This window comes from Vipera berus (assembly GCF_964194415.1).
Source record: "Vipera berus genome assembly, chromosome: 6".
NCBI lineage: Eukaryota > Metazoa > Chordata > Lepidosauria > Squamata > Viperidae > Vipera > Vipera berus.
The window spans coordinates 836,039-856,748 of NC_138208.1; the positions used below are offsets into that span (position 1 = coordinate 836,039).

The 20,710-nt window shown below is 45.1% G+C and overlaps 1 protein-coding gene across 3 annotated transcripts in view; it reads right to left on the reverse strand.

Moving 5' to 3' along the window:
- The window catches only part of ETV6 (ETS variant transcription factor 6), a 97,506-nt gene that overhangs the window by 53,257 nt on the left and 23,539 nt on the right, over positions 1–20,710 (reverse strand). For all 3 annotated transcript variants that reach the window (XM_081331290.1, XM_081331289.1, XM_081331288.1), the window contains exon 2: positions 6,140–6,269. In XM_081331290.1, coding sequence (XP_081187416.1) covers positions 6,140–6,269 — 130 coding nt within the window. The remainder of the gene's footprint in view (positions 1–6,139; positions 6,270–20,710) is intronic.

The following is a 20,710-nucleotide window of genomic DNA, read 5'->3' on the forward strand; positions in this document are numbered from 1 at the left end:
AAGGAAGTGAAAGCCAGAAAACCTGAATAAATAAATATATGGTGAAAGGGGTAGTCGGTTTCCAGGAAAAGAGAAGAGAGGGGGGAGGGAGGGGAGGGAATGGAAGGAGGGGGAGGAGGAGGAGGGGAGGGGGAGGAGAGCAGGATATCTTTATGAATCCAGAAAGGTATTTACAGTTATCAGAACAAGACACTATAACTTTGTACATTCCTTTCACAAATCTCTCAATTTACGTGATCTTCCTTTAAGCTTCTAGTCCCCAATGGCCACATGAATGAAGGGCATCAAATGAGGCTAAAGAGCCCCCCCCCCCCGGCCTTCCACAGAGTCCCCGCCTGGACCTTACAAGGGAGGACAACGCCTGCATTCTCACAATCCTATCCCAAGTGTGCCTTCCCCTCCCAATCTTCCAGGCGTTGTTGCCACTAATGCCTCTGGTGCAGGGAAAACTGGCTGCTCCTTCTGTGGAAGACTTGAACCCGTGTCTGAGCCCAGAAGTGGCCCTGTTCGCCAAGCACTGACGAAATGCCTTCAGGTTCGGGATGCTTACAGGAAGCTCAAGGTGAGCATCTTTGAACAAAAGAATTAGAAGGTCCTATTTCACTGAAGGCGGAACAACCAATTATTAGCAATTATTTCATCAGCAGACAATGTCTAACAGGGCTAGGCCACCTTGGCTCTTTCATGACTCGTGGACTTCAACTCCCAGCTACGCCGGCTCAGGAATTCTGGGAGTTGAAGTCCACGAGTCATAAAAGAGCCAAGGTGGCCTAGCCCTGGTCTAGAAGACCACCCTTGTTTCGTTTCCCACGGACTTCCTCCTTTACGATTCTCCTTTCTGCACAACCATTTATACAGGCAGGTCTGTGTCTTTTAAGCGTGTGTATCCGTGCACAAGCACAAACCCTTCTATTTCAGACTAATACTCCTGACACCCAGAGAAGTGCATTCAAGCCCACAAAAACATACATCGCAATAAATAAGCATAGCTCAGTTACAACTTTGTGCCTCCGGTCAGGTCCCCGTCTAGCCACCAAAGTGTGAATCCAACGGACTAGAATCACTCCTCTGTTTTAGCCACTGACATGCATTACGAAACCAGCCTGCACAGATTCGAAGAACAAACTCGTGAGAACTTACTAGCTTCAGCAATGGGAATTGAAACCAAAGGAGTCCAAACTAATAGTACAACTGCTTTGTGTGTTACAGATTTCCTTCACAATACCTTATCTTGGCGGTTATCGATTCACTTAAGGTCAACTATGAGCTTTCTCTCTCAAGTACTGAAAGACCCCCACCACCACCAATTTTCACTAGTTATGGAAAGAAACGGAGCAACTAGTCAACCGCAGAAGCGCAGGGACGCGTGGTTCACCCGTTCTGTAGCTCAGAGGCACATTTCCTTCTCACCGGTCCTTCTGACCCAGGCTTCCAGGCTCATCTAGATTTGCCACAATTGAGATTTTTTTGGTCTCTTCCGCTCGTGTGTGCCTTCCATCCACGCTGTGCTGAATCCTGACTGACTGACTCAGATTTCTGCTTTAGTTTGTTTCCACACAGGTTTGAGGAGGAGAGGATGTTCCTAGAACTTCCCCCCTCCCTCCCCGCTCTTCCTCAGGGCTGAGACTCCCTGCCACTGGGAGTAAACACAACAGAGGTGAAAAGAGAGTCATGTAGGAGGCTGGCCAAACCTGTACACAGGTGGTGGTCAACGGACAGCCATTCGTTTAGTCGCCATTCCAAGTTGCAACTCACATGACTTACGACCATTTTTCACACTTAGGACCGTCACAACCTCCCCACGGATGATCAAAATCTGCACGCTTGTCAAGTGGCTGGTATTCATGACAGATGCCGTGTCCGGGCGTCGCGTGGTCGGCTTTTGCGACTTTCAGATAAGCAAAGTAAAAGCGTTACCAACTTTACAAGTGCAGGGATTCACTGAACAACCGTGGAAAGAAAGGATGCAAAATGGGGCGAAACTCACTTAATACCTGTCCTGCTTAGCGGCAAAAACGTTGGGCTCAATTGTGGCCATATGCCGAGGGCTACCTGAATGTGACGCTGGGATCCTGGAACCCCTGGATGGAGACCGTGGGAGAGGAGCCACAGCCCCCCATCCTTTGGCTGAGGGTTACTCAATATGGATCCGTGTTTCTGGAAGAGGGGATTCGTAGCGGTGGCTGGCCCGGATTTGGGGCTCTCCGGGACTCTTCAAACCCCCCCCCCGAGCAGCCCTTGGCAGGGAAAAGCGTCTCCACCTCTCCAACAGGAGCGGGGCTGTCCCCACGCGGCACCAGGCCACAGCATCCTGAATCGTGATCTCCTCCACTGGCATCTCCATTTCCCCCCCTGGCCGTCCCTGGAGAGTTTTGGCTCTTAAAATAACAAACCTCAAACGGGCTTTAACCCAGAATGAAAACATCTGCATGGCTTGGAGGGGCGGCATTTCCTTGCTTGTCTCTTTCTTGTGTCCCTGGTTTTTTGGGAAACAGGAAACCTCTTAACGGCCTCTGACACGACTTAAACAAACACCTCCATCCTCCGTGGTCCCTGCCTGCTGCGCTGCCTAGGCCCACCGAAGGGCTCAACATCTGAATTGTCCGAATCGAGGCCAGCCAGGAAGATAAAAGCATCGGAAGCCACAAAACTCAGCTCTGCCCGCTGGATTCCCCGGCCTCCTTCCATCCTAGCTAGGACAAGAGGAAGGAGGAAAAGGCAGCGGCTTCAGAAAGTCAGAGGCAGTGAGATCCCGGTCCAGAATCGGAGCAGAGGCCAACCGTGTGACACGCCCAGGTGTCTTTAGCTGTCCCTGTGCAAGTTGCAGATTTTTGCAGAAATGTGGGCTTACTGCTAAGCTTGTAAGCTGCCCTGAGTCTTCGGAGAAGGGCGGGATATAAATGGAATTAAAATAAATAAATAAATAAATAAAATAAATTCTGTTGTTAAGTGAGTTTTGCCCCATTTTACGACTTTTGTGAAGGGAATCACTGCAGCTGTTAAAATTACTAACTGGATCTGGCCTCCCCACTGACTCTGCTTGTCAGGTCGCCCAAAGGGGATCAGGTGACTCCCTGGGACTCTGCGACCGTCATAAATGTGGGTCCGTTGTCAAGCCTCCGAATGTAAATCCCGCAGTGGTGGGGATGCTGCGGTCACAAGTCACTTTTTTCAGTGTTCTAACTTTGAATGGTCACTAAGTGAACTGTTGTAAAGGGAGGACCAGCTGTAGTTACACCTTGACTTTTTTTACTTTCCCTTGAGACTCCAATCTCCTCCTAAGATTTTTCTTTTTTGAGACGTGATTATGCAACATCATATTAAACCACCTTAAACCACAACTGAGGAAGATATCAATGCAGGTCCCAGGAAGAGATCTTCCCATACATTGTCACATGAGGGATGGTCCTCGGCTTACGGTCACAATTCACGCCAGACTTTCCATCCCTAAGTGAAATGGCTGTTAAGTCAGTCATGCCCAATTTCCTGACCTTTTTGCCACGATCCTTAAGCCGATCTCTGCCGCCTTTCAGAGACTCCAGCTTCTCCCACTGACTGTGCTCATCGACAGAAGATCCCCGGGATCGTCGCAAATGGGGATCGCGTGACCCCAGGATGGGGCAACCATCATCAATTCACACCGGTCGCCAAGTGCCTAAATTGCGATCACAAGACTGCAGGAGCAGCGCAAATGCAAGGACCAGCCATGACTCTCTTTTTTCAGCATTGTCACTTTGAATAGTTGTTAAATGATCGATCGATCGTAAATCGAGGACCATCTATACAGAAGCACAAAGGAACCACAAGCAACAGCATCAACTGTTTCCTGGTCTGGGGTCAGAGGACAAAACGGGATTCCCATCGATCTTCTCCTTCATTTCCCCCTCAAACACCAGCCATGCAATCCCCCTCCTTGGCAATTTGGTAGGCGGCCTTCTTCTCAGGAGGAGTTTTTCCTAGCAAGACCTCCACAAACTGCTTTTTGCCTGTTTCCAAGAAAGGCACATACATCCAGGAAGCCCTTAATGCAGGGAAGAACTTTTATCTTAGACAAGGTCCTCAAGAAACTGTGGCCGTCGAGCTGATTAGGGGAGAAAGACCGGGGCAGAGAGAACAGGCTTTCGGATTTCATTAGAAAAACTGGGCATTGATCTTTTTTTAAAAAAATAAATAAATCTTGAGATCATGTAAAAAGAGAAGCACGAGGAAGCCTAATGATCAAAAGCACCGTATTAAAGAAGCTGATAATAATAATAATAATAATAATAATAATAATAATAATAATAATAATAATAATTATTATTATTATTATTATTATTATTATTTTATTTGTATACCGGACTCAGGGCGGTGAACAGGGCAAACATATAAAAGTACAAAGATACAAAAGTTAAAAAAGAATTAAACGAAATGCCCAAGCTAAAACAATAAGTAAAAATCTGTTGAAGGCTAACTGGTACGCAGCGTTGCCTGCCCTAATTTTCTTTCCGTTGAAGAATCATTGGTCAGCCCTGCCAAAATCTCTCATTTCACATACTACTTTCCTTACTTGAAAATTGCTTCCTTTAGACCAGGGGTCCCCAACCCCCCATCCGTGGACCGGCACCGGGCCGCAGCCTGCCAGCAACCGGTGCACACAAACAAGCAAAGCCCCATCCGTGGGATGCAGGCAGCACGCAAAACCACGCACCCTCCGGTCCGCGGAAAAACCCCTCTCCACGCAACCGGTGGTCCCTGGTGCCCCAAAGGTTGGGGGGCTCTGCTTTAGACTGATTCTAAACCAAGCAAGGCAAGTCCCTTAACCCGTCACATTCTCCTATTACGTATTATCAGAAATATAAACGGCCTTGACTATTTTTGTAGGGCACCAAAAGCCAAGCGCTGGGCTACCAGCCCAGACCCCTGAATTACGTGTGTGGGCACCAAGAAGGAAGGACGGTCCAACAACTCAGAGTACAAGTTCTGAAGACATTTAAGGAGAATTCGATACAGGTAATCCTCGACGTACGACCACAATTCAGCCCAAAATTTCTGCTCTTAAGCGAGACGTTTGTTAAGTGAGTTTTGCCCCATTTTACGACCTTTCTGGCCACAGTTGTTAAGTGAATCGCTTCAGTTAATAACCCGGTTGTTAAGTGAATCTGGTTTCCCCAATGACTTTGCTTGTCAGAAGGTCGCAAAAGGGGATCACGTGTCCCCGGGACACGGCAACGGTCATAAAGATGAACCAGTTGCCAAGCGTCTGAATTTTGATCCCATGTTCTGGGGAACGTTGCAAAAGTTGTATTTGTGACAAATGGCCATAAGTCACTTTTTTCAGTGTCATTGTGACTTTGAACCATCACTAAATGAACTGTCGTAAGTCGAGGACTCCCTGTAAGTGCAGTGTTAGGAATGCAAATACATTATTCACAGGGGCATCCTTAAAAAAACACAGAAAAAAAATCTAACGGTTGTCATCATGGCTTGGAAAGAACGTTTCGGCTGTGCTTGCACAGGATCTCCAGGCGTTTCTACTAGGCCAGGGGTGGGCAAGCTTGGCTCTTTTATGACCAGTCATAAAGTGGCCTAGGTCTAGGCCAGGAGCAGGCAACCTTAGCTCTTTTATGACTCGTGGACTTCAACTCCCAGAATTCCTGAGCCAGCCACGCTGAGGGGAAAGGGAGAGGTTTCCAAGCTGAGCCGTGCTGGCTCAGGAATTCTGGGAGTTGAAGTCCACGAGTCACAAAAGAGCCAAGATTGCCTACCCGTGGCCTAGACTATGAAGAGAAAGCACAGTGATAGTGTTAGGGAGAACAATGTTGTGCGGCTGGTTCTGAAAACATGTTGTGGTCTTTCAGTAAGCGCATTAAGGCCATCCTGAAGCACTGGGACACCCCTGAAGGCCTTTCCCTCCCCTCAGCACAGGCCGGTTCTAAAGAGCCCCCCCCCCCCCGTCTGGTCTCCAGCCCCTTCTGGACCACACAGAACAGCTCAGGGTGCAAACGGAGACTCCCAGCATGAAGCCTTTTGCACGTCCGGCCACCATCCCAGCCAGGCGCCTTCTGCGACGCATCTCCCCCAGGGCTTTTGGGGGCAAAAGGCCTGGACCACCCCGGCCCTCCTCCCCCTCCCTTCTCGAAAGGCCCGAAAGACTCACGCAGGTGGGCCGGAAGCCTGAGGGCCTCTTCCTCCATCCTGATGGCTCGAGGCAGCGGGACATGGAGGGGTGACGAGGAAGGATAATCGTCTACTGGGCTCACCGGCGGAGTATACGAAATCCTTTCCTGCTGTAAAAGGGAAGAGAGAACCACGTGAATTTGGGCTGGCAAAAGCAGGAGAAGTGAAACGAACCCCATCTGAAAAGGTAGAACTCCGCAACCCCGACCCAAAAGGGCACCGTATCCGTGGCACCTTCCAGAGAGAAAGAGCCAGTCTTTGGGGAGCCTTCACAAACTTCCCTTCCTCTCTTCGGGCGCTGTCTCCCCAGGTCAAATGCTTCCCGGTTACTGGAGGGCTCCTGACCAGAAGCCGCATCGGATGAGCCGACAGGGCAATTTACGAGCCTGCTGTTAAGTTCTGATAGAAAGACGCAGGCAAAAGAGCAAATTATTACCAGCTGGAAGGCAGGCAGGGAAACAGGAAGAAAGAGAGGAAGGAAGGAAGGCAGGCAGGAAGGGAGGGAGGGAGGGAGGCTGAGCGACGTGTTTATGGAACAGAAGAGAGAAATGTTCCTTCCTGAAGTGACAATTTAAATTGATCCAGATTTTACAACCAATCCAAGATTAAAACTTAGCTATAATTGAAACAAATATAACCCGTTATTTGCAGATCATTCTCACTGGGATAAACTATTGTTTCGTGCAGGAATATCTAGCTTGTTGCTTTCGGGGATTTCCGAAAACCTCTATCAGAATGTACTAAAGGAATAGAAGAAAAACATTAAATAAATGACTGTATTATTCACATTTATTTTTGATCCGCACCATATAAATGGAATTAAACTGAGGTTTCTTCTGATTCCACCGAATATTTCGGAGACCAAGCCCCGCTCCGTCCCCCAACAACCATACGTGGCCCCCAAATGTGGAAAGGGCCAGGCTTTAAAGACAGTTTAAGTAATCTACTTTGCAGAGAAACTCTCTTGTAGAGAAAAGTAGGTGATGGTTTGTTTAACCACAATTGGCCAGGTTCACATAATTACGCTAGGATCAAACGCTACAGAAATTATGGCTAACGCAACAGGGTAATCCACTTGCTACATCATCTAAATTTCCAAATGGAAAACTAGCAGCTCTAATGAAAAATACTTGGAGCAAAATTCAACCAGCAGCAAGAGTTAATTTAAAGAGATAACTGGAGTACAATTTAAAAAAAACAGAATCATTTCACTATTTGTAAAATGTTGGTATATTTTCGTGAAACTTTGTTAAGTATTTTGCTGCCATTAAACAAAATCATATAAATTAATTTGGGCATTCTTTGGGCACCATCCGCATGTTGAAAATGTCCTAATCACAACAAGCTGCATAGCTAATTTCTGAGAGGTCTACAGCAGTTCAATGATCCACATTTTAATCCCATTTTTTCCCCAACGCTCTTGGAATACTTGAGAACATATTGAAGATACACTTTGATAAGATACACCTAGCACAAACATACTAAAATAAAATACACCGTAAAGACTAAAGAAATGAATTTATAGATTTTTTTTCCTAACTTGGCAGGAACTCTGGATATAAAAGCAGTTTTAAATTGTGCCTTTAAGACTTTAGCTTATACTGAATGATGATGGCAATATTCTGAATTTGCAGAAGATGGAAAATTGTACATATTTGACATTTAGCCGGCGGGCATCATGAAAAGGAGCTGAGCGTCTCTTGAATTGTGAAAATGAACTCAGTTGTCGAGCTGCGGCTACTACAATCTACGCAAAAACAGAGTCTCCTCTGTTTCTGATGAACAGGGCCCCCCCCCCAGAAGAGCTTGAAGCACCTACGAAGCTGGAGGGGGCAGATCTCCGTGTGTCATATTTGGACAAGCAGAGAAAAACCCGCCGCAGCGGCCCGTGCGGTGCTGGGCTCCTGCCTGAGCACGGGGCTGGACTAGATGACCTCCAAGGTCCCTTCCAGCTTTATTATTATTGTTATAATAAATGTGGCCCTCCACCTTAACGCCGTGGCCTGCCAGGCCCTCCCAGACCCCAAAGCGTGGAAGATCAAGACCGCTGAAGCGAGGGGTCTGCATGAAGAACAGCCCAATCCAATCCTCAGCTGTTTCGGTTTCCATGGAAACGTTAGGTAGGATGGGCTCTCCCACGAGGGTGGATCCCCAGCCTGTGGAGATCTTCCACTGTTTCCTTCTACTATATTTAGAAAATTCAGGAGGAGAGGAAGGAAGGAGCAAGGCGGGGTCTGAGAGACAGGCAGTCCTCGACTCGCAATCCTCCTTTTATGACCGTTCGAAGTTACAACAGCACTGAGAAAAGTGGCTTATGATGGTTTTTCACACTTCTGACTGGCCCACAGCCACGTGATCAGAGCTTGGACCTTTGGCAACGGGCATGCTTAGGACGGTTGCTGTGTCCCAGCGTCACGTGCTCCCGCCTTTGGCCACCTTCCGACAAGCAAAGGCCACGGGGAAGCCGGATTCACTTAACAACCGTGTTCCTAACTTAACTGCTGCAGAGACTCACTTAACAACTGAGGCAAGAAAAGTCATAAAACGGGGCAAAATTCACTCAATAACGTCTTGCTCAGCAACGGAAATTTTGGTTATGGTCCAACAGAGGCTGGGGACTAATTGTACTTGAAATGTTACTCTGAAGGGGTCTCATCCAGCTGCTTCTTCTCTGAGGAACTAAAAAGGGGTCTTCTCTGCCTTAGGAAGGCATCCACAGCGTCAACCAAGTTGCTTCTTAAAACTACATGACACAAACACGTCTTAACACTCAGAAGGTGTGCAAACACTCTCCTGCATAGAAGGCCTAACAAGCAAAAGGCAGCCACAGCCCCGTAAGACTCTTACAATCTGGAAGGTATTTCCTGGGTGCGAATCTAAACATAAATTAGATATGCATTCAAGGTCATTTGCCCATCATTATTCAGAATGGCAACACTGGATGTTTAAAATAAATCAATGTTATAAAATTTATGCATTGGGGAAAACTCCTTCAAGCTGGGAAACTGGAGTTGTCAGATGCTGGTTTAAATCAGGTCAAGTTGCCTACATCATACGCTAGAAGGATTGCCATCACTTCCCCACAACGTTTTCGGCACAGGTCACCACAAGGCTGCTTACAAAGGTGTGTCAGTGAAGAAGTTTGTCGTCCAATCTTTAAAATGCCACCTCTCTGCTTTAAAAGCCAGCCCATAATTTAGGGGGAAAGCACATGCCCCGAATAGCAGATTCTTACCCAAACCACGCTGATTCCAGTAAAAGAATTTCCAGTCGTGGGACTGGGAAGATTTTTTGCCCCAGATTCTAGAAAACCACTAGCCACCTACTTCCTCTTGGTGATTCTGTTTTTAAACAGGAAAAGCTACGCTAGGAATTTATATCGCTCGATTATCTCTTAATTGCATGAGGGCTAGATAAAATTCTTCTTTGCTGGAGACTTGCACGGAACCCCGTCTTATAGGATCATCTGTGCTAGAACTGGGTGTAAAATGTGGATTTATTTTGCCAGCATTCGTTGACTACTCTGGAAGACCCCTGGAGCGAAGCTTCCACTTGAGGGGGGGCAATAAATGCCTGCCAAATGTCTGGCAACAGCTACCACACTGTTCCCGGCTAAGACTGCAAACTGCACAAAAACTACATACTATTGTGTGTTTGTGTGTGTAAAACTCCCATATATTTAATTTTGATTTTGCCTGTATTTTTTCAACATTATTTCTTTTATTTCCTTTATTTTTTACTTAGTTTTGCCTTAAGAGGAAAAAAAGGAGAGAGATTGCTCTTTCAGCTTTTTGCTACTGATTTCCAACCTCATCCCTCTTTGCATTTCCTTGCTCTCTGTGACCTGTTTCGTTTGGGTTGTTAATTTGGGCCTGCGTCAACAAAAAAGTACTTGGCCAAAGATTAGTTTCCTTAAAGATTTGGAGACACCGATCGGCAGCATCATTTCAAACTTTAGCTTTCAACTGATTTGGCTGCCGAATCGGCACCCAACCCAATTTCTGCAGGATTCCTCTCTGCTCCTTCCCTGGGTGACTTGGACACGGGCCTTCCCTTTCGGCTCAGCCTACTGGAGAAGAGAACAAAGGCTCTGCGCGCCACTCTAAAAGAAGAATACAAAGGCCATAAATAAATACAACTATACTATAATCTGGGGACCAGAATAACTGGATCTAGGCAATCTCTTGCAACATCTTGCTGGTGCATTAACCCACAGCACAAACAGTCCCAAGAAAAACAGAGCAAGCTCACACAGCCTCCCAAGGGGTGTGTGTGTGTGTGTGTGTGTGAGAGAGAGAGAGAGAGACAGAGAGAGAGAGAGAGACAGAGATTAAGAATTGAAGCTGCAAGGATTCAGAGGTCTTTGCCAACTCGAACCCACTCAAGACTCGCTCATCCTGTGAATCTCTGCAGCGTTCACTGGGCTTGTGCAACACCAACTGAACCTGTTGAATTGCTTTCCAGCCGCTCTCCTCGATGCTTAGATTCTCATCTACTGCGCCAGAACAACAGAAAGCCATTAAGTCTCAGTGTTTCTTAATGCCAATAAGGAAATTACTGTCTAAAATAAAAGGCAATTCAGTATCAACCAGGCAAGGAATCAACTGCTGGAGGAGATAAACTTGGATTCCTACCTATTCTGCCTCCTGTCTGCTAAACTCAACAGTGACCAACCTCATTGCTCAAAGGAGGTCTGGAAGTTTCCATCCCTGCTGAGGCTTGCGCTCTGCTATTCACAAAAGGAGAACAGGGAAGCCCGCATCCATTCCAAGTGAGTATTTGAAGTCTGATGGGCACTGCTGGAGGGATTGCAAATGAAAAATCAAAACCGAAAGTTTTATATTCCAAATGAGATATTCACTTCAATCTATGAGTGCTTTGGACTTGTACTCTTTTCCTAAACCAGACATGTCAAACACAAGGCCCGGGGGCCGGATCTGGCCCGCGAAGTGGTTTCATGCGGCCCACGAAGCCATCCTGGAAACAGTGAGGGAACGGTCCCCACTGCCTTGGCCCTGGCCCAGAGACCCTCCTCCTGCCAGAGACCCTCAGATCTCTCCCACTCCTGCCTGGACCCCCATAGGCACCCTTGATGCCAACGATGTAGGGCTGGCCACGCCCACCCAGTAGGCCACACGCACTCTAGCCACGCCCACCCAGTAGGCCACACCCACCCTGGCCACACCCACCCAGCCCCCTGAGGGCAACCGCAATGCTGATGCGGCCCTCAATGAAATTGAGTTTGACACCCCTGTCCTAAACATTCCTCAAAGAACAATATTTTGATTTAACCATTCACAATCTCACACTTTCAAGATATCCTGCCATGTATTTCGTAGGATCAGGAAATGCGAGTATCACTTTTTTTTAAAAAAAAAAAAGCAAACTTATGTTTTCAATTTTGCAAGGTCGATGTTCTCGTTTTGTAACCTCATACCATCGTGACCATCAAGCCTATCTTCCACCATCCTGTCACACTCCAGTCAGGTTTATTAATATGCAGAAGATCCCTATGAGTGCTACCTTATGGAACTGTACTCTAAAAATGTCATCATCTCCTCTTGCAAAAGTATAGATGAACCAGGATGGAAGTCCCTCAAATTAAAAGCTTCCTGTGGAACCGCTGAGCACACAACCCCAGCGTCAATCATCAACTGGGGGGGGGGGGAATTCACTGTCCAACGGAGAGACTTGTAACCGTCACACATGAAGCATCTGATGGAAACAAACGCCAACAGCAATTCAACAGGGCTTCACAAAGGGATGTTTAACCCTGACGTCACACCTGTAAACAAGCTAAAACACATGGAGCACTGCACTGCGTCCCAGGAAGTAAAAACAACTCGATTCCGATGGACAGTCTCCTTGGACTCAAGGAGGATGAGTCTACCTCAATCTGCCAAGGAAGCTTAAGTTCTCTGGAAGCAGGGAGTCTCTGGGCCCCAGGCCCCCAACCTTTGGGGCGCCAGGGACCACCACTTCCCTGGAGAGAGGTTTTTCCACGGACCGGAGGATGCGTGGTTGGAGAAGTCACTGCTTCCTGGCCCTCGTGTGGAGGAAGAAACGCAAACACTCATTACAAGCAGTCCTCCACTTACGGCCACTTGTTTAGTGACCGTTCAAAGTTTCAATGGACTGCAAAAAGCGGCATGACCGTTTTTCACGCTTACCAACGATGCAGCATCCTCACGTCACGGGATCAAAACTTGGGCACTCGGCAACGGGCACACGCAGGTAGTCCTCAACCGAACGACCTCAACTGAGCGCAAACCTTCTGTTTCCAAGTGAGGCCTGAGTTTTGCCCCATTTTATGGCCTTTCTTGCCACAGTTGTTAAGCGAATCACTGCAATTAGTAAGTTAGCCACACGGTTGTTAAGTGAATCCGGCTGTCCCCGTTGACTTTGCTGGTCAGAATGTTGCAAAGGGGGATTGCGTGACCTCCTGGATGCCGCGGCCGTCATAAGTATGAACCGGTTGCCAAGCGTCTGAATTTTGATCATGTGACCGCGGGGATGCTAGAAAGGTCATAAGTATGAAACGTGATCAGTGCCGTTTAACTTTGAACAGTCACTAAATGAATTCCCTTCATCAGACCCATGGAGTAACTGAAATGATACAGGATTCCTACTTCCTGACAGGGAGGACAATTAACCAGTGGAACAGCCTGCCACCAGAAATCGTGGGCGCTCCATCACTGGAGGCTTTTAAGAAGAGGCTGGACATTCACCTGTCTGAGATGGTATAGGTCCTCCTGCTTGAGCAGGGGGCTGGACTAGAAGACCTCCAAGGTCCCTCCAGCTCTGTTCTATTCTAAAGGATTTAAATCAGGATAAGGCAAAGGGGAGAATACTAAAAAGAGGTTGGTTGTGCAGATGTTGCGTACAGTTGCCAACTACAATGTGTCACCAATCCATGGTGTTTGTCGAGAACATCTGAGAAAGCCCCGAGTTTCACGGGTAGGCATTCTGCCGTCTCTGGCGGTGTTATTTTGCCCCCTTGCAACTGAGCGCGTCTTCCGTGCATCCAGTGACTAAGCTGGCTACAGATCACAAAGCCTTCTGCCTCTTTCATCAAATGGGTTTCTCTGAAAAGGAGCTACGGAGCCCACCCTGCTGCCGTTTCTTTACAGAAATCCCCCGGGTTACCCAGGCAACAGTTGATTAGACAAAGAGGTCACCTAAACTTCAATTAGGACGTTTTCTCCAGAGATTTTCTTGAATATGTATGTGCCCATCATGCCATTTTATACAAAAAGAGTGAGACGCACAGCAAGCCAAGGAAATTAAGAGGAAGAAATAATAAAAAAGGGAGAAAATCTAATTAAAGACCGTTTACACCAGCAACATTCGTGTATCTCACTATCTCTCTCTCTCTCTCTCCTTACAAACCATCTTTGTTGCCATTCCTGGAAATTATTTCGTATGTTTACAATGTTCCTTTGCATTTTATTTTATTTTTTTTGCCAGCTGTAAGCCCAGAAAATGCAAGTTATGCCTTTTTTGCGCCTAGGAGAGGATATTGGCTGTTGCTCGTGAAAGCTTCTTTTAATAAAACGTGTTACTCAGAAAAGGTGTTACCAGACTCCTGATTATTATTATTTTTTGCAAACATTAGACCAACAAGGCTCTCCCTCCCGCTCTGACATTAATAATCTATTCGGTAAATGAAGAATTGAAGCTTTCGGAGAGGCCATTCAAAAGATTTTGAAAAAGAGAGACTTTCAAAAGCAGAACCAAAGAAGATGAAGATGCCGCTGATCTCAATAGATGTCAAAAAGGATTGATGGACACGTCCCAACAAAATATAGTATAGCTCTTGTTTCATAGACGCGTATATTTTCCCTGCCTTTGAGTAAGATCTCCTTCACAGCTGTCTGGCCCAATGCCATTATCTGAACCGCTAAAATTGAAAAGACATGTGGCCTTAAATATAGGATAATGTTCCATTAATTTAAAACAGCCAGCCACAGTTCAATTTCAAATAATGAAACACTCCCTTGCCACGTTAAGTGTACATCTTAATTCTCTTGGCACCTGCCAAGTAAAGTTTGAGGGATTCACAATGCTTTGGCCATTAGTCACGTTTCATAAATTGCACGATGCGTGCAGGACTCTTCAGACACCCAAACAATTACCGCGAACAAGGAATATGTTGTATCCGAAAAGGAATGTCTGAATGCAGGTATGAACACTAAACAGCCCTGCTTTATTCAAAGCAAGGCAACTTTTTGGAAAGACGCAGAGCAGGGGTCCCCAACCCCCCTGGCTGAGGCCCGCAACCCAGGCCTCAGCCTGCTTGAAAGTGGGCCACGGGAGAGACGGGCAAGCGTGCGTGAAGCTCCATTTTCTGGCTTGGAAGGGCCAGCCCAGTGGGGGGAGCGTGAGTGGCAGGCGCCCACGGGCACGCGGAGCTCCATTTGTGGGAGCGGCGGGAACACCCGCCCCCTCCATTCAGAAGAATGGAGCTTCGGGGTGGGCGAGTGGAGGCTGCCTGCATTTGTGCACAGAGTGCCACTTGGCCTGATGGGGGGTGGGTTGGGTTTTTTATTGTTCTTAATATTTGTATTTATTGTTTTTTACCTTGGGCATTATGTTTAATTCCTTTTAACTTTTGTATTTTTGTATTTTGTACATTTGCCCTGTTCACCGCCCTGAGTCCTTCGGGAGAAGGCCGGTATATAAATAAAATTATTATTATTATTATTATTATTATTATTATTATTATTATTATTATTATTATTATTATTATTATTATTATTATTATTATTATTACATGAATGGAGCTTTGTGGGCTAGCAACCTCCACTCATGTGAAGGGAGCTTTGCACAGGAGCGCAAGCAACCTTCGCTTGCATGTGCGCAAAGCTCCATTCACGCGAGCGGAGGGCCCGTGTGCCCGCTGCTCCCACAAATGGAGGTGGGCACACACTTGCATGCCTACCACTCATTCCCCCCCCCCGGGCTTGGCTGCCAAGCTAGAAAGGTTGGAGACCGCTGACTTAGGAGTATCTGTTGCTTTAATAACTAAAAATGCCCAATTGCTTAGGCAACGCTGGTATCAGTTATAGCTATGTCATCCAAGCAAAGATTATGAACATCGTAAGTGCGTTTAATAGCAGGATTCTTACAGTTTTTGTTCATTTACAGATCCCCTTGTTAAATGAATTACCTGGAACTTCCAGGAGACTATTAGACAATAAAACCAACATCTGGGGTTTTCTTTTTTGTCGCACTGTTGAAGATACTCTCCTTTTTGGTTTGTTTAGGCTCCATGGCCACTTAATTTCATTCCAGATCCTTCTAAGAACAATAGTAAAAGAGAATTAGCCTTCTCTTTTGCTATTTAATAACATTCATTTTTCTTTTCTACCCCGGGGCTTTTGGATTTTTTTTTTTTAAAAAACAACCAACAGCTTCCACAATATCTTTTGAGCAATATAACCTAGCCATGAATTAGGGAATACAGGTAGTCCTCAACTTATGACAATTTTAAGTTGCTAAATGAAATATTTGTTAAGTGAGTTTTGCCCCATTTTATGAGCTTTCTTGCCACAGTTGTTAAGTGAATCACTGCAGTTGTTAAGTCAGTCACATGGTTGTTAAGTGACTCTGGCTTCCCCCATTGACTTTGCCTGTCAGAAGGTCGCAAAGGTTGATCACGTGATCTCGGGACACGGCAAAAGCACCTGAATTTTGATCATGTGACCACAGGGATGCTGCAGCTGTCGTAAGTGTGAAAAATGGGCATAGGTCACTTTTTTGGTGCCATTGTTAAATTTGGTCGCGAAATGAACTGCTGTGAGATGAGGATTATTTGTACACCCCCTTCCAGACACAACCGAGTGGGATATGGCTGGTTTGCACCACAAGCACCTCAGATGTTTTGAGTCCCGTTGGTTTGATGCCAGCCAAAGATCAAAAGAGGGGTATTTCCACAACAGGAGAGGAAAAGTTATGGGTTTCTTGGATGATGATGTGTGTAAAGGCCGAGAGGGAGAAGGGAAGGCAATAAGGAGGCTGAGGACAGCAGACCAATGGACCATCACATCACAATCTGCCCGTCAGGCACGATCAATTAGATTCACACGTGAAGAGCTCAATTATTTTATTGCACATGTCTATAACACAGGAATCTTCTCAGACTAGATACGGTTCAACAGCATTTGGGGGCGGAGTCTGACCTGCCCCCTTGTGCTTTCATTGAGATTCCAGACTAATTCCCTGCTTGACTCCTTTCCCTGGCTTGGCCAGCCTTTCTCAGAAATCATCTTATAAAACCCCTCTAAGGTCTCCAAGAATTTCGTTGCAGCCCAAACCTGTAACCACCACAAACTTTCTTTTTTGCTGAACTGCCTATTAAAATCTTTTGTAAGACGCTTTGCCTGGGGGTTCAAAGCAAAATGTCGCTTCCATCTTTCTGCGTTTGGTTAGATGTCCATTAACCATTCTGATTTTGAAATGCAAACCTCTGTGTCGCTTGCTGAGTATAAAATTCACTGAGTCAGTTTTACCCGTCTCTTAGGAAGCTTTTCATAGACCAAAAGGCAGAATGAAATGAAATAGCCTTCAATTCACACATCAACGTCACCAAATGGACGTTTTCACCATTCTCTACTTAGTAGGTGGGACATCACAAAGGCTAATGGTCAGGAAACGTCTCCACCTCCAAACGGGCTGTTTGGAAGTCAAGGCAAACATCTGGATGCTTGTTGACCCTCATCAGAAGCACTCTGGAGTCCCCAATGTCCTATCTGACCTCAAACCATAAGGCAACATTGGAACACTTCTGGCAAGGGGAGAATAGCCATTTCTGAATCCCAAGTGTCCATTTTGAGCTTGAAATGGGGCACTTGAAGCTAAAATGAGTTTTAAAAGATTTATGCCTTAGATAGGTTAATCGTTTATTTGTTCTACTTGCAATAGTACAGATTCTAATGTAAAGCCAACATTAAACCCAACAATACAAAAATCAGAAATACAGTCAAGATTTCAGTCATCAACAATGAAAAATCTGTTTAAAGCCAATTTATCTCTTAATTGCTTGGCGTCAACAAAACCAATAAAGAAGAAAGCTTGCCAAAATCTTTAGTTCAATCAGTGCTGCTGGGTCCAAATTGTTACTGGGAGAAAATGAAAGCACGTCAGTCTCGGAGGCAGAGCGACGTTTGCATAATGCTTTTTCCCATTTCTCTCTGAAAATTAGCACTTATGTCATCAGTATGAAAAGAGGCTGGCAGCGCCAAATTCCATCAGAGAGACTTATTATTCTGAGTGCAAGCTATTGTGCTGGAGGAAAGTCTCCTTCATATACTAACAACTAATAATGAATGAAATTGGCCCAGATAAGAATTTTACTCTTTAGTCAATGCATACACACACCCTCACACCCACAAAACTATTTCATATTCTATCTTCACATTTTGTTCAAACATTCTCGTCTAAATAATAATTTATTCAATGTGATGCCGCTTGGCGGTCAATAACGCTGGGCAATTCACAACCAAGAAACTAAATTAATAAAATACAATTAATTAAATTAAATGTATAAAATTATTGAAGTTATTAAATTAAAAAAACAAGGTAAAATTAAGTTATAGAATAATTATATTATTTCCGCAATAATTACAACTATTAGATACATTAAGTAGCTAAGCAAAGAAAACAGATTGCCATTTTTATTTATGAACAGTTCGCTTTTATGAGGTCAAAATGGTTGGACATATTCTATTATATGGTGGCTATTATAGGAATTTGCTATAAACGTAAACATTGATTTAAGAGAACTATTGGGGTAGAATCTGCTAAATCTCAAATTACATCACTGGGGGCCATTTCCATCATCCACATCGTGATAGAAAGGGATAGAAATATCGTGGCACGCATCGTTTGTCTCATAACGTCACAGTGGAAATCTCGTAAATTGCCACAAATGGTATAAAATTACTGTAAATGTAACTGCCCTGTCCAGAGTCCTTTGGATGCTACAGCCTTGTCTGCTATTTCAGGCTCATGTCTTGACAGGAAGTTGGCATTTGCATCCCAAGGCCGCTTAACTGGAGATTTATTAATGTGAGATTTCATCAGAAGCTTATTTTAGCAAATTTCTTGCCTCCCCTCCCCTAATAGGATCTTAACAGAATCTACATCGGTGTTTCTCACACGATAGCGCTTGAAGATCTGACAACTTCAACTCCCAGAATTCCCCAGCCAAAATGGCTGGCTAGAGAATTCTGGGAGCTGAAGCCCACACATCTTCAAGCAGCCAAATTGAGAAACACTGACCTACACACCAGCAAAATTTTGGAGAACAGCCTATGGGACAAAGCGATAAACTAGGAGTTCTCACCCAGTCTCAGCATCCAGCTCCATCGCTTCACATTCTTATTAACTACTTCATTAAGTTAAAAGTCAGGAAGAGTCTGGTTGCACCTTTTCCGACAAACAAGTTTTATTAAAAGGCAGAAGTTTTGGTGAGCTGAAACTAATGAAAGTGTGTGCCTTTTAATAAAATGCATTAGTCAGAAAAGAGGTAACCAGACTCCTCCTGATTCTTCTTCTAGCTCTCCTGCACCAACGCTGCTCTCCTCCTACAGCTTCATTAAGTTAATAACTGTTTTAGAATTTTTGTTTACTGGGTGGACTTTTTAATGTTTGTGGGCTATTTTAAGTGGTTGGCTTTTTGCCCTAATAAAGAATTACCTCACTCATTCATTAGGTTAGCTTCCATTCTTACATAATTATAGCTGTTTGCTGCAATGTTTAGCCAAAAGGCGTTCAAATCTAGTTCAAATGTAATGTTATTAAATTATTATATACACATCATTTGCAGCGTTCTCTCACTGCATTACGCCAAAATCAACTAAGCCAGAAAAAGTTAAATCCTCCCCATATGGGCTCCATTATCTTTTTCCAATGGGACACCCGTTGGACAGCGACATTTTTCATTTCCACTTACAGTAAAAACCACATGGCGTCCAGAGAACAATGAACGACAGACAACCCTCACACAGGCATTAGTTTAGTGATCATTCAAATGGTGCTGAAAAAAGGGACTTATGACGACTGATCACACATGTGACCGTTGCAGCATCTGCACAGCCATGTGATCAAAATTCGGGCGCCTGTGGTGGTCCTGGGGTGACGCAATCCCCACTGGCAGCCTGCCCAGCCAGCTTCCGACCATCTCTGAGCTTGGTTGCTTTCGTTAACCAACCAGGTAATATCACCAATGCGGTGATATTTGAAGCGGGGGTGGCCCTTCGATGACTTGTGGACTTCAACTCCCAGAATTCCTGGCTGAGGAATTCTGGGAGTTGAAGTCCACAAGTCATCGAAGGGCCACGTTTGAAGACCCCTGATATGCAGTAGCTGTGAGTCTATTCAAAACAGAGACTAACAGAGTTGGAAGGGACCTTGGAGGCCAACACCTAGCTCAAGCAGGAGATCCTGGAGCATTCCAGACAAATGGACGGTCCAATCTCTTCTCAAAAGCTTCCAGTGATGGAGCACCCATAACGCCTGGAGACAAGGAGTTCCACGGGTTAATTGATCTCAGTGCCAGCAAATTCCTCCTTGGTTCTAGGTTGGCTCTTGCCTGGATTTGCTTCCATGCGTTGCTCTCCATCCATCCTCCCACAGTCATTGTTGCAAAGTCAATGGGGAAGCCAGATTCACTTAACAACTGCACGACTCATTTAACAACTGCAAGGATTCACTTAACAATTGTGGCAAAAAGGGGTCCTGAGTTGCAGCTGACTAAACGACTGCCTCGCCTAACCACAGAGATTTTAGCCTCAACTGTGTTCATAAGTTGAGGTCTACCTACATAACCAGAAAATGAACCAGGATTTGGTCCACTTCTTTCCGTATACAGGCAGTGCAGATTTTATAAATCTTACCTAGATTTTTTTTTTATAATGTTGCCAGGTGATGTGAGCCATCTGAAGTTACTTTGGTAAAACTTCAGACCCAAAATCAGACAAAGGGTCTGATTTCCAAATCACTGGATTTTTTTTTTCCTCCAGAGGAAAATAGAAATGCTTTAGGAAAATGAAATACGCCCCATGTTTGTTTGTAAGGGGCCCATCGGGGATCTGAATTTCGTGTGCAACTTTAAGAAGTTGGAATGCCTTCGTTTATCTATAAAATCATCAGGTCTGGTCTATGCGTTTTGATGTGAGAGGGCAATTTACTTCAAAAGTAATTACATTTATTAAACGAATTTATTTTAAAAGAGCTTTTAATTCTCACTACAGATGGAACTGTAGGCTGTAGAATTCCAGGACACCAAAGACTTTCATGTTTTGTTCACTTCATAAGAGGACAAAATAAAAGTGGACCGAAAAAGTAAGAAAACCATTAACATAATAAAAATCAGAATGATGACTTATAATTTTAGACACTTCCATATGTTCACATTTTTAGAAGGAAAAAAAACAGCTGTGGAGACAGGGAAAAAAAACACAAGGAGATTCATTGCATCAATGTTTTGTTTCCCAAGATCATTTGTTTGGTCTCAATTTCCTAGATTATCATTACCATCAGCAGTTTC